Source organism: Capra hircus, chromosome 25 (genome assembly GCF_001704415.2).
Source record: "Capra hircus breed San Clemente chromosome 25, ASM170441v1, whole genome shotgun sequence".
Classification (NCBI taxonomy): Eukaryota; Metazoa; Chordata; class Mammalia; order Artiodactyla; family Bovidae; genus Capra; species Capra hircus.
Window position 1 is genome coordinate 32,578,506 of NC_030832.1, and position 14,644 is coordinate 32,593,149.

At 48.7% G+C, this 14,644-nt stretch overlaps 1 protein-coding gene across 6 annotated transcripts in view; it reads right to left on the reverse strand.

Moving 5' to 3' along the window:
• GTF2I (general transcription factor IIi) overlaps positions 7,928–14,644 on the reverse strand; it is an 82,208-nt gene continuing 75,491 nt past the window's right edge. For all 6 annotated transcript variants that reach the window (XM_018040487.1, XM_018040484.1, XM_018040486.1 and 3 more), the window contains 6 exons: positions 14,319–14,502; positions 12,868–12,896; positions 11,147–11,188; positions 10,349–10,390; positions 9,803–9,878; positions 7,928–9,085 (listed from right to left, as the gene is read on the reverse strand). In XM_018040487.1, the coding sequence (XP_017895976.1) occupies positions 9,820–9,878; positions 10,349–10,390; positions 11,147–11,188; positions 12,868–12,896; positions 14,319–14,502 (356 nt within the window). In that variant the 3' untranslated portion in view covers positions 7,928–9,085; positions 9,803–9,819. The remainder of the gene's footprint in view (positions 9,086–9,802; positions 9,879–10,348; positions 10,391–11,146; positions 11,189–12,867; positions 12,897–14,318; positions 14,503–14,644) is intronic.

The following is a 14,644-nucleotide window of genomic DNA, read 5'->3' on the forward strand; positions in this document are numbered from 1 at the left end:
GGGCTCTGGCCCCAATGCCCCAGAGCTGGTGCCTGGCATGCAGTGGGCCTTCTGCAAGTATTCAGATAGTAACTGCATTGCTCATGGAGTGATGAATCCTCCAGAGAAGTGTGTGCAAGCCTCCCGTGCACACCCTGGGTGAGCGTGACTGAGAACAGTGGTGGGCAGGCAGACTAAGACCCGATTCAAGTCCTGGTCAAAGAATGGCCCCTCAGAGCCGGCTTGGTTTCCTCCTGAGTGAAAGGGGACCCTCATCTCTGCTGAGAATGGGGAGAAGGGGATTTGGGATGCAGGGGTGAGGGAGGAGCAGCTTGCTGGGAGAGGATGGGTTGTTGTTGTTCAATCGCTCAGTCATGTCTGACTCTTTGGGACCCCATGGCCTGCAGCATGCCAGGCTTCCCTGTCCTTCAACTACCTCTCGAGATTTGCTCAAACTCATGTCCATTGAGTCGATGATGCCAAAGCCTGCGGTGCTTGGCCAGGGAGACACGAGGCTCCAGGAGCTCAGAGGTTATAGGGCTGGTTCATGGTCACAGAGCAAGTGGTCTTGGACCCAGGAAATTTGACTGCAGGTTCAGGTGGGCAGGGTCACTGTGTGGCCCAGACTCTCAGATTCCAAGAGGGAGAGATGGTGGCCAAGGCCGTCAGCGCTGGGAGCACGCTGAGAGCCACGGGTCTCCCGGGACCACCAGGGGCAAGGCTCGACGTTTGGCAGAGGCTGTTATCTCCGAAGCTCGGGGTCCATTTCTTTCCTCTGCTCTGGAGGAGTTGTTCAGCAGGTCCCCTCTAGACACTGCTGCCCCCCAGGCACCCCGAGGTCACCAACCCTGGGTGTAACCAGCCTTGCCAGTCCTTGCTCTGGTCATTTCCACTTACACAGCAGGGATCTTCCTGCATAGAAGGGTGCACAGCTCAGTGATGGGAAAGCACTGCCCCACACAAAACGGGTGAACCTTCTAGGCACAATGTAGGGATAGAGAAGCAGACAAAATGCCCCTCCTGCAGAATGCCATTGACCCCAAGCTCCAAACCTGCCCAAGCCAGTGGGGCTGGAACCCAGGGTGACCTCCAGGGGCAGGGGAGGAGGCCGGCAGTGAGTGGAGGGGAGCCAGAGGCGGCAAGTGATTCACTCTGTTGCTAAGGACGCCAGTTCCACAAGTGCGCTCACTTCCTAAAATTAGCCCGGCCCTAGGCACGTTGAGTTTCGTGTGCAGCCCTTCTCTGTGGGTTCCTTTTACCGCAACAGAAAGTTGGAAGCAAGAATAGACTGAGTGGGGTCCCATGATGATGGCAGTCCTCCCTTGAACCCACAGCACCCGGCACTTGGCTCACAGCTGAGTGATGGTCCTTTAATCATTCACTAAACGCCCCCTCCCTGAGGGATGCTCAGCTTGTCTCTGGTCTTCCCCGTTTCACATGGTGCTGCCTTGCGGGCCCCCGCACTGAGGTCAGACTCTCGGTGCCGCTCACCTGGGAAGGGCAGAGGAAGTGGCAGGTGGGGCTGGCTGCAAGCGGTACCCCCTCCCGGGCACCAGTCCAGGTCACAGCCCGCCACTGACTTCCTTTCTTCTCAGAAGTCTTTCCACTCTTGCATAACTGCCCGGCCAGACTGCCCTGTCCTGCAGACACCAGGCACGACCCAGCGGCCTGAGCCGTCAGCTGCCACCTCTCCACTTCCCTCCTGCGGTCTCCCCGAACCCCGAACCTCGCCTTGCTTCTCACCACACCCGGGGCAGAGAGGAGGGAACCAAAGTACAAAGCGCTAAAAACTCATGTTTACCTTGTAAGACTTCCCTAAGCAGGCTTTTTGTCAGGATAAGAAAGGATTTATTTTAATGCATGGATGAAACAAGTGACCAAATGATCAATTTTTAAAAAATTAGCAAAACTAGAAAGAAAAAAAAGATAAAACATACAAACAAAAATGAGCAAAATTAGACGTCATTAATAAATAAAAGTTTGGGTTTTTTAAGGTTTTTTTTTTTTTTTGCAGAAAAAATGAAATTGAACTAAACATTCTAAGATTTTAGCTAGCATTATGCAGCTCTTGTTATACACCCGCCAGGTATTAGAATACCAGAGCTTGTAGGATCCCCAGAATGGATAGGTAGGGAGTTCGGGATGGACATGTACACAGGGCTGTATTTAGAATGGATAATCAACGAGGACCTACTGTAGAACACAGGGAACTCTGCTCAGCCTGGATGGGAGGGGAGTCTAGGGGAGAATGGATACTTGTGGATGTGTGGCTGAATCCCTTTGCTGTCCACCTGAAACTATCACAACATTAATGTTAATCAGCTATACTCCAAATTAAAAGAAAAAGTTTTTTTTAAGTTAAAAAAATAAAGTGATTATTGATGGGTACGTAAAAAATAATAATAATACCAGAGTTCCTAGAATCTCCCCCACCCACTTCCCATCAACGGCTAACAAAGGACTTAGCCTGGGTTAGGAGTGCCTTACACTTATGATCTGATCTCATCTGCACAGTGAGACTCTCGGGAAGGCACTGTGATTTCCCCCGCTTGATAGATGGGAAGACAGATGCAGAGAGGTTAAACGGGCTGTCACCTCTGCGGAGCAAAAGGTTGGGTCTTGAACCCAGGCAGTCTGGACCCACGCTCTTAACCATCGGCCCCTGTGAATGAATGATGTTGGGGGGCTCACGAGGGAGGAGCCAGACTTCGACCTCCCTGAAGAGAGAGGTTCTCACGACAGGCCTGACGGGAGGGGAGGCAGGGGTTCCTGTCTGGCCCAAAGACCTTGGCCTCGCTTCAGATGCTGCCTTCTCCGGATGGACGTGGCTGGGCAGTCCTCAACCAGGAAACCCCCAAGGCTGGGCCACGGGGATGGGTCTAGCCTGAGAGCCTGAGGCCCCGGCAGTGCCCTCTGCGGTCTCCTGTCCAGCTTCCCAGGAGGAGAGCACAGCAGCCCTCACCACGCAACAGTTCTCAGAGGCCAAGTTAAGCCTCCTGCCGGGCCTATGACGAAGGCCTTCTGGGTCAGCCCACAGGCCCAGGTCTCGCCTGGTGCCAGGAGGTGCAGGAGGGGTCCCTGAGCTGCTGGTTGAGGGCTTCCTTGGTCTTGAGGTTAGCTGCATGGGGTGGAGGCTTTGAAGGGCAAGCAGGTGCCTCAATGTGGATATGCATGCCACTAACCACCCGTTCCCAGGGGACCTCCAGTCTTCCTTTCTCAGCAGATCAGACCAGGGACGGGCTCTGGCTGGGTTGGGGTGGGCCTTGCAGCCTCATCAGAAGAGAACCAGGAACCTGTACTCAGCAGTGGAGCTAGGACACAGCTGGTCCACACATCCTGCGAATTCCTTCTCCCCTGGGCCTGATGACATGGTCCTTGGCCTAGGGACACAGGAGCGAGCGCCCCAAACACCACAAGAGTCAGCCTGAGCCTTTGGTCTGCAGGAGGCCATGCATACATCAACTGCTGGCTGTGGGCACAGTGGCCTGGAGCCCAACCCACACTGACCTATTCATACAGGGTTGGGTGCCCTTGGCAAGCTCCAAGCCTTTTTATCATCTGTACCTACTCCAAGGACTGTGGAATATTTAGGGAGGTCCAAGGCAGTTTCTTGCTGTTTAAGCTGGGCCTGGAATGAGGGAAATGTCAGGTGAATGAGCCGTCACTGCAGGCTGCTGGGGCAAATGGTGCAGGGCTCAGACCCAGGGCAGGCAGCCTGTGTTCTCTGCTGGAGCTGTCGCCGGTGAGCTGGGTGGCTGTGTGTGGGGCAGCCCCCGGTCTAGCCCTGGGAGAGCTCAGCCTTGGCTATGCCCAGGGCCGTGGGGGCTTTCCCAGGCCAGGTTGGGGAGGATGGTAGACAGGAGCCTGAGTTCTAGGGGTGGGGCCAGGGCTGTCCCTCCTGCACTGTAGCGTCTGGAGGACGTCCTGATCCAAAGTGGGTTCTGGGCCAAAATCAAAGGGACTCTACCATTTGATCCCACTCCAAAGCCAGGTCTTCCCTGGTGGCTTGGACGGTAAAGAATCCGCCTGCAATGCAGGAGACCTGGGTTCAATCTCTGGATTGGGAAGATCCCCTAGGGGAGGGAACGGCTTACCCACGGCCAGAATTCCATCTGGGCTGGAGACTTCCATGGATGGAGCCGCCTGGCGGGCTGCAGTCTACGGGGTCAAAAGAAGTCAGACACAACGGAGTGACTTCACTTCCATCTGGTCCCCTCCAGAACCGGGAGCCCTGGGGCCTGCCTGCACCCTGCCTGCTCCCACCCCACTTCCTCACTGGGGCCAGATGCGTCACGTGGCCAAAGTCATTTGAAGATCATCAACCATCAAGGCTAAATCCAGCTGTGTGCTACCGCCACAGGGGGTTTTGCGGTGAGCTCTTCTGAACTTGAAGCTAATTTCAGTAATGAGAAAAATCCCACCTCCTAAATCCCGTCATCAGGGCTGGGTTGCCATTGTCTCCCCCACTCTGCCCAGAGATTGTGCGAAGGCAGCTGGCAGCATGGCCTCAGTCCAGGGCTTGGCCATGGACTCGGCACCTCTGCCCCATCTGAGGGGGTACAGGGCAGTGCAGACGCACAGGCCCGGGGTGAGGCGCTGGTCAACAGCGGGTCTGCTTACAAGGGTGTCTGGCGGCGGCCCAGCTTGCATCAAGCACCAGGGGCAGCGAAGCCACTCCCCTCGATTGAAAGCTCCTCTCATGCAGGCCAACACTTGCTATGGCTTTCTGACCCTGTGCCCATGGGGTGGGTGCCTGCTCTGACGTAGCCTTTCTGCAAACCTGCACCTGCTGTCTTTCATTAAGGATTTTCCCTTGAGGTCTAGATTGGTCGTTATAAAGGAGAGGACAGTTTGTCAAAATCACAGATGATGTAAATCTATAGATTCTTTTGGGATTTATCTGAAATCTTCCTAGAGCCTTGGAGGTGGCTGTCTCTCCTGCTGCCTCTGGTTGCGGTTGAGTGGGTATGAGTGGGGACGGTTCTCGCTTGGTTCCCCCCAGGCACTGACCAGCACGTGGTCTTTGCTAAGGATCACACTGGCTTTCCAGGTCAGGAACAACGGGCATCAGCAGGCAGCCTGCGATCTTGCGGGAAGTCAGTGCTACAAAAGGCCCACCAGCCACCTACTCTGGCCTGAGAAACCCGGCAGGAAACAGTTACACACACGGGTGTTGCATCATAGCATGTTTTCAGTGCTACCTTTCCTGACAACTTCCTCAAAATAAAACCACAAGGGAAGGGGGGTTGAAGGGTGGGATGGGGCAGGAGAGAGCTGACACGCAAAACCTTTGATCGGAGTTGGGGAGCTGGGAAGACAAGCGGCTTCGCTGTTTTTCACTCAGTTCACAGGGATTTGAAGCCAGGGAGCTGCAGCAGCCAGGTTTACCCACTGATTTGTCAACCGGCCACCAAAACCTGAGGGACTTAGGACTTCAACAACCTGCTTTCATTATCTGCCCTTTCAGCCAAAGCTGGCAGTCACGAGGTGAAGTCAACCACCCCTCAGTACACGTGGGAGTAAAACAGAACCCAAACTGCAGGGGCTGGACAGCAACTCCATGGGGGCGTCTGGTTAGACCTGCACAGCCCCACCTGTGCTCATCCAACTGGACTCAGCACTGGGCAGAACCGGGGCCAGAGGTCGCCTCAGTTCCCCAAACTCTGTCTCCTTGTCTGTATCACAGGGAAACAGGCATCTGTGGAGAACACTTCTTTCAAAATACACACACGTGGCTTCTTCCACTAGGAAGGAAGGTGTCCAGAGGTGCGCTGTGGAGTGCGACAATTACGGTTCACTAGTGGTTAAACCAACCAGCAGCTTGAGCTTATTCAGGATGGGGCTTGAGGTCTGGACACTGGAAAGGTCTGGTCTCTCAATCTTCCTCTCCAGTGGACCTTTTTGGTCCCTGGAGGGGAGGAAAAGAAAAAACAAAACACGGCAGAAACGTTGCTGGAAGGATGCTCAGAGATGACCTACTTCCAAGTAGGACTGGCTGCCTGCTGTAGCAGACAGCTGTCCTGGGCACAGTGGGCACTCTGCAGACCACGCTGGGCACACCGGAGCCCAGTCCACGCTGCCATCTCAGGGGTAAGACTGTGGCCATGGCTGGATTAGTGGCCTACCTCTTCTCTCAAGTCCCAAGGTGACCTGGGCAGGCGACATGCATGCACTTCAGGTCACACAGACGATTTAGACCATTGAAACGATAAAACGTCTTAGGACGTGCTAACTGCTCAACAGGGAAAGCTTACGTGCACGGCACAGTCCGAGTGGCGGTAGGTGGGTAAATGTGATTTCTTTTGGAGGTGCCAGTGGCCCCACCTGCAGCAGCTCTGCCGCCCGCCCCAGGGCAGAAGCTGACCCAGAAACAGAGCTTGGCTCTCCATGCCACCCAAGGCCCAGAGCTGGGCAAGAGGCTGTAAGTAGTTGGCCCAATTTCACCATCAGGGTCTAATTGATAACAGTCCTGCAATGGTACACGCTTCCTTGGTTTTACTGTTGGAGACTTACTCAAAATCACAGCTATCCAGAAGCATGGCTTGGAGCTGGTCACAAAGCCTATGTCCCTGGTCATTCTGCTATATTTCCTGATAAAATAATGTTGAACCATCAGCCATCACAGGGATCAGGATGTTGTTTCAGAAACACAGGGCGCGTTAGAATTACTGATGGGACCTATGTGAACTGTAGCTCGTGTTTCAGTCTGGTCCTCCAGGAAAGACCTTGGTGGGAGAGTTTTACACCCCTCGCCCTCTGAAGATTCACGCTCTTTTGTCAACTGTCTCATTTATGAGGGCAAAACCTATTCACTAACACAGGCGGCGGAAGGCTTGCTCCTTAGATGGTTCCTGGGCTCCACATGAGCAAGGCAGGGTGACCCCAGACATTTTTAAACAAGCCTGTGGTGCTGAAACTAGGTCTCATCTGAGCACTGCAGGTAAGAAGGCAATTTGCTAAGGCGGTCACCTTGCCAGGAGAGGCTGTACCGAGAGACCCCCGACTGTGGGTAAGCAGAGTCAACAGGGGTGTGTGAAAACCTCCAGGAGACACAGTGAGTTAATAAAACAGCTTCTTCCATCTCCATGCTCTTCTGCTCACAGACACAGCTTCAACTGAGAGTCAACATTTCTTAAAGGAACCTGTAAGCTGTTCAGAGGCAGGATGGGACCAGACCGCATCTTAATACCTAAGTTAGCAGGAGGAGGATGCCACAGATTCTGAGCTGTGGTCCACAATGCAGAGACTCATACGCTCATTTTTAGCTGTAAGAAACTTAAAAAATCCCCAAACATACGTGTATGCATAGATACAGGATGTTCATACTGAAGATATATATACTTATACTGCGTAGGAAAGTCCATCTCCTTCCAAGTCTGTGCGTCCAGAAAATTTCTGCTGAAGGGTTATGTGTACAAGTGTAATCCCTTTGAAAAAGCAGCCTTTGGATGACTATGAATTCCCGGTGACTGGCATGGGAAGTGTGGGTGGTGGCAGCCAGATGGGGCACACCTGAAAGTAACCCCAGGGGTCTACTAGAGCAGCTGACTCCCCCGGGTGGCCGGCTGCTAAGTCTGTCAACAAATCGGTTTGGCTTTCCCTGAGGTCACACGGGTAAGGGTCACAGAGAGGTAGAAGGTGATGTGGAGAGACAGAAAGGACCTGGAGCCAGAGTTTTATGTGGGACGGGCTCACGGACAGGCTCCATCCTGGGAGGAATTGACCTCAAACATCGCATGCCGTTGGCAGGTCACGAACAAACAGGTGGGGGCTCCAGCCCCAGCTCAGACCAGAGACACACCGGTCTCAGACTCACCCCCGGCAGGGGTGTCCTGATGAGGCACGGACCCACTGGACAGCGGCGACATGACCTCACCTCACAATCCACCTACCGCCGAGCCGCCCCAGGTTTCCCAACAGTCATGAAAACACCTTAGAAAGAAATGAATTAGTGTGTGAAAGGCATGGATGGATTTTATTTATTACCCTATATCTACAATTTAATTTGAGGTAAAATATAAGCAACACATAAAAATGCCTATTTCTGCTACCATGTAATATAATTCTCCATTGTGAATATTGTGATAAAGCTAATGAAAACTCTATGCCATCACATACTCTAGCTTTTCGTATAGCTGGTATTTTACATCTCTTACTGTTGGTGAAATCTCAACACACGTAAGATTCTCCTACAAATGGCGCAGAATGTCAGAGGGTGCCTGGTCAGCTGACTGACCCCTCACTGCCCACACTGGGCCTCAGTGTCACCGGTTCAACCGCAGAGTAATGAAGGCAACGAAACCCCCCCTCCCCAAGTTCTGAGCCGAGCTGGGGTGGTGTTCCAAAGAATTCCACACCACGACTGGGCTCATGGCAGTGAGGCTCTAGTGTCGTTCAGCTCGCCCCAACACTCATACCTGACCTCAAACTTCTGGTACGCCATGCATTTTATTTGGATGAAAAGTAAATGTGGATGGAAGAGGTTCTCTGTGTTCCATCTATAAGCCACACGCGGAGATTACCGACCTCTTACTGGCTGTTAGCTGATCCTGATGGTTGTGTTTTAATGATGATAAAAAACATATGAACCATGATAGAGAGCTTAGGAAAAGGTTTAGTCAAATATACAGATACTAACTGTTCACTCAGTCATTAAGGAGAGCCGTGAACAAAAGGATCATTTAAATGATTTTCTCCAATAGAAAAACTAAAGAGCTGAACTATATCACAGGGGTTTTCTTCACTGCCGAAGCTGAGATGTTCCAGTAGGAGATATCTTCACTTGATTGAAAAACAAACACCATCGCTGAAGGCTCTGCTGAATATGTAAAAAATCTGATGAGCTCCACCCCTGTTATTTTCCCTGTCGTTTTTTCCAGCACTGCTGTAAAATCCTTATAATACATTCCCAAGGAAACCAGCCATTCCAAATCTACAGTCACTCTGCTCTTTAATTCAATTCACAGAACTGCTGAAAAAGTAGACATTTCTATCTAAAAGTAGAAAAAAAGGTTTGTATAGAAGGTATTTCTGTTATACAAGTATATTACACAGCCTGGGGCAGTAACAGGTCCGAAAAGCTCTTCTCACCCACTGATACTTTAAGCTAAAATAGGAGAGAAAACAGACAAGTGAGAAAACAGGTTAATCTGATTATAGGAATTTATGATTTTCACTAATATCACAACTTAATTACCACATCAGTCCAGGGACTGGAGGTACATGGCCCATTCCATGACCAAAAAAGTCTCCATATAAAAAAAAACAGAGGGTCAGCTACAGGTGAGAGATAACTGTACCCTCTAACTATCATGAAAAGTCAATGCTGGGGCTGAGTGAGGTTCAGCTCGACATGAACACCAAGTCTCACTGACTGATGGTCTAGGAATGCCCCTCCTGGAAAGGTTTAAGGTGTTTGGAATGACTGGATCAGGCCAAATCATACCAGGATACACAATGGTTGTGCAGCTCAGCCAGACTCTGCAAATACTGTTGCAGTGATTAGGGGAGAGTCAGTCTGGTGACATTGACTCACAGTGCATCCAATGGCAAGGACAAGAATTAACCTACAGATCAGAAACAAAACACTTTGGAGGCCAAGTGCTTTAACATCTTTGCCTGATAGACATACGTTGATCCAAGGAAACTCTCCATGCTTGAGCCCGCTAGCTCAGACCACCCAGTATGCTTACACTTGGTCCTCACGTGCCCTGAAGGTGGGCCACCGTTTATGGCTGAAGCAGGGAAAACACTTCAGCTTACTGATATGCAGGGAGGCTCTCCCAGACACTACATGGTGTCCTGGACAGAGAAGCTGATTTACCCTGGGAAGGAAGAGTTCTACCACGTAGGGTCTGGTTCTTGCTTGATTTGGGAGTTTCCATCAGTCTCCTTTATTTCTATCAAGAAAAACAAAAGGGAACCGATTAACTGCACTATGAATACAGATTTACTTGATTATACAGCTACTCATACCAAACTATTCATTACAGCTCGACAGGATACTAAAACCAGTAGCAACTAGAGACTCTTCTCCAGCAGTCAAGTTCTGAATTTTGTTACTTAGATTTTCAAGGTCACAAACGCCTTATTAATTATGCATGTAAAGGACCCACACTAGCTGAATCTAGGTTACAAAGCATTCATTCAACAATTTCAGAATTCATTAAGGGTCATTTGGGGAAAATGGAAGAAAAGAACCTGTAAGTCATCTCTAAATACAATGCTTCTGGGCATAAACTACAAACCCACTTGACCCAGAAACCAAGGAACAAAACCACCACGTGTTTCCAGGTGAAGAGCTTCTAAACTACAATTAATTCTTTGTCTTTGGCACTTCAATTTTTGACAACCAGGCTACCCTTTTTACCTTCGGTTGCAGGAACCTCCAACTGGGTTGGCTCAGCTGATTCTGAAGAGAAACACACGAAGATTTTATTAACACACTAATCAAAAGTCGCCTTCAGTTATGTAAAAAGCCTAGAGGGAGGAAGCTCTCTAGACATACACAAAGCCCCCATCTAGGATGAAACAATAGCTACAATTTGGGGAATTAAAAGCAGGGTTACTCAACTGGACTGTTAAAAATCTGCTTTCCTGAAAACCTGCTATCTTACACAATCAATAACAATCTTAACACAGGTCCAACAGGAAAGTAGGAGGTTCTTTATGTCTTTTCCCCCTTCCTTCTGCAGGATCCCTTTTAATGAAAGTCTTTCATTACTTTCAGTGAATCACACAGCAGGCCTAAACAAACACTTGCTTCCAAGGAATTTTGAGCCAACAGTCTGGCTTACAGCAACCATTAGAAATGAAGGGCATAAGGCACCAAGTTAAGACAACCTTCTCATCACACAACCACACTCAACGCCACTGGTCTCAGGTTCCTGAGCTTGAGCTTGAGCTTGACATGGGGAGGTGGAGCCAACGGCATGCGGTCCGGTTCTCAGTGATGACCTACGTGTGACCCACACAGGCTTTCAGACAAAGGAGTCAAAGAAACCAAATCTGTGTGTGCTCGAGTGTGTGCATACATGTGGACATGTGTGCTGTGGAATTAACTTTCCTTAGAGTTGGGTACACAGTAGCACGTGAGGCCACACCATTGATGTGATCTGGTCTACTGCGTCAGCAGGAATATTTCCATGTTTCACCCTGCTTAATTTACCTTGGATCACTGGGCCTTCTGACTCATTCTGATCAACCAACTCTGAAAAGAAAGCAGATTCATTTAAGTAATAATGACACACTGCTACATTTGAAAAGCATTTTTGCATACATTCTCTAACCTGATGCTCCAACTCTGCTATAAGAGACACTATTTTCCTTATGAGAAGGAGGGAACAAAGATTAGAAGTTGTGGTAGGTCCCATCCAAGTAACTAACTCACGGTAATTAACATAAAATTCTGTAAATTATTACCACACAAGGAAAAGAACAAAACTGAACACTTTACACATACGGGAAAGGGGCAAGGAGTCATAAAACACAATGTCTTTTGAAATTAAAAGTTACATAGAAGAGAGATGAATTGCAATCAAAAAAGTTTTCCAAAAAACAAGACAAAACAAAAACCCCACACCTTATCATGGGGTTGGACGTCTAAAGGTCTCTGGGTTAATTAAAGCTGAATGCCGATGACTGAAAAATCTATGAAGCAAGATTTCCTTTCATTCATTATTGACACCCCCAGATACTGACACACTTGGCCAAGATAGAATAATAAAAACAGAATCTATTGAAAAAGAACTAGTGGCTTGGGGGAACAAGCAAATAAATACATTTTAGGATAAAATGAAATTCAAAACTGGGAAGCAGAAGAGACAAGACCAAATCCTAAAGGCAAGACAGCCAAAGGGCATCGACCGCGTGAAGCCCACGGGGCAGCGGGACAGGCCCAACAGCCGCGTGGCTCTCAGCTCAGGCGGGGAACCGACAACTCACAGGGCTCAGCTGCGTAGCGGTCACTGAAAACTCCTGAACACTTTCTCAGCAAATACAGAACAGAACGCTCAATATAGATGGATGTTAAAGAGCCGAGACGATACCAGCTGGAAAAATGACTAAAATGCTAATGGTGTATCAATTAAGGATAACTGTCACTTTGGAAAATTTTTAACAAGAAAGGTAATAGAAGAACATAAAACATATTAGCATACTTGTTTCACACCAAAAAAAACACACACACACAAAACCTGTTCAAAATGACAGGAATATCAGGGAACTGGAAAAACACTTACACTTGTTTGTGCAAGATTATCTGAGAGCCCAGTGACTGTCAGACACAATGCCTCAATATTAACAGAAGCCGCCAAATTACGTTAGAAGACTTGCCTTTTCTAGCCCGGTAATCAGAAAATAATAGTGACAGTAGTAAGGGTGAAAACAGGAATAGATATAGATTGTGCTTACTGAACACATTCTGTAGATCAGGAGTCAACAAGCCTCATCACAAAGAGGCAATGAGCAAATATTTTAGGCTTTGCAGGCTGCTCTGCTGTGATTTCTTGAGTCGTAAGCACATGGGCCCAGCAGTGCTGTATTAGAACTTCATATTCACACAGTAAGGAGCTTGCTAGGCACTGTGTTAGAGGCTTGACATACAATGTGTCATTTAAAATGCTCTAAAACGGCCAAAATGGGTGCAAGTATCATTTCTATTTGATTATATGAGTAAGTAAACAGATTTTTAAAAGCGAAGCAACTTGCCCAGTATCACATCCACAAAGTGACCTGTGGTGCTTTATACTGAGGGCTAAAACGACGACTTTGAATGATTACTGCTGGATTACGCCTCTAAGTGTACACGCAGACCTGCATAAACCCATCCATCCCCTTTTCTCACATCCCAGAGAAGGAAAAAAAAAAAAGACATGCAGAAATACTCACGGTTATTAATCACAAGTCCTGGAAATGGTCTGAAGAGAGAAACAGATGGTACAAGTGTTTTTTTTACTCTACAAGAATTTACATGTATATTTTTACTCAACTAACATTTAGCCCATGTTACTTATGTGCTAGAAACACAAAAGCTGTGCACTATCATTTAATCTTCTACTTTGAAACCTATAGACAGGCAAGTAACCATTAGAAAACGCTACACCAAAGACAGTGGGGAAAAAATAGGAACAAAGTAAGGGAAACAGAGTAATTTTAGTAAAATGAGAAAAGGCTTTGGGAGAGTACCGTATTGGCTATTTCTGAGTGTCGGTCCTAAGCAGACAGTGGGAATTGGACAATGAGTGGGTGTATCTAACCACAGCTAAGCTCTGGGGAGGTGGAAGAGTGAAGGGGAAGGAGGGGAGGGACGATCAGGAGAGGAGCATGGAGACGTATTCATGACCACAGGTGAACGAGACAACCAGTGGGAACTTGCTGTATGACTCAGGGAACTCAGGGGCTCTGGGACAACCTAGAGGGGTGGGATGGGGGTGCACGTGGGAGGGGACACATGTATACCTATGGCAGATTCATGCTGATGTATGGCAGAAACCAACCCCATATTGTAAAGCAACTATCCTTCAATTAAAAATGAATACACTGAAAAAAGAAACAACCACGACTATGTTTTCCACAAGTGAAATGAGAAGAAGCTTTGGGAGGATAAGACATTAACTATTTCTGAGTGTTGGTCCTAAGCCGACAGCGGGAACCTGAAGTTTGGGGGAGGTGGAAGAGAAGCGGGAAGGGCCCTGGGAATTTCTACTTGGGTGATGGCAAAGGGGACGTGTGTGGCACTTACTGTGACAAGCACATATCAACAAATGGAATCTGCACAGCGCTGTGAGCGTGCAGGTGTGGCAACCATTCCTACTCTGTGGATAAGCGGCTCACACTCTCAAAGGGAACAACTACCATCTCACTGGACAGACAAGGAAACAGGAGTGGCTTAGCATTGGATCCTTGGTCTGACCTGAAGCCCGGGAAGATGCCTCACAGGCAAGGGCTGGCAATGTTTTCCTGTACAGGGCCAGACATAAATATTTCCAGAGCACACTGTCTCTGTTCCAGCTACTTAATTTTATCACTGCAATATGAAGGCAGCCACAGACAATATGTAAACAAGCAGGAGTGACTGGGTTTTAACAATACATAAAAATAAAAACATGTGGCGGGCTGGAGCTGGTCCACAGGTCACAGTGTGCTAACAGCACCTTGCCTTAAAACCAGAGAATGAAGAGTCAGCACAGGCACGAAAGAGCCTCACTGTAACTTAAGGACTGTATTAGTTCATTTCATCACACAGTAAACTTACTACAGAGGACCACATTTTGGACGATGACTCGGCCTCAGTCATCTGCAGGTTCATTCCTATGACCAAGCAAGTCACTCTCACGTACCTAATGACTGTGAATTTAATGAACTCAGCAGAATCTAAGATCCTTCTCATGGAGCTGATTTCCAGATAGCTGGGGGCTTTGAATGACACTCCGGGGGGCATGCCATCAACCACCACACAGCCAGGGTTAATTGTGATTTTCCTGTAGGGAACCTTCACGGGGAAACCCATCCCAATGGCTTCACCTATAGTGAGACAAATGGCATAAAAGCAGAGTCCACCTTAGTGAGGGTTTACAGAAGCACAGATGACAACTACTTGAGCATAATTCAGTTTTAAGATCTAACTGAGTCAAAGTTTTCCTGGCTTATTGCAAGCTGTATTATG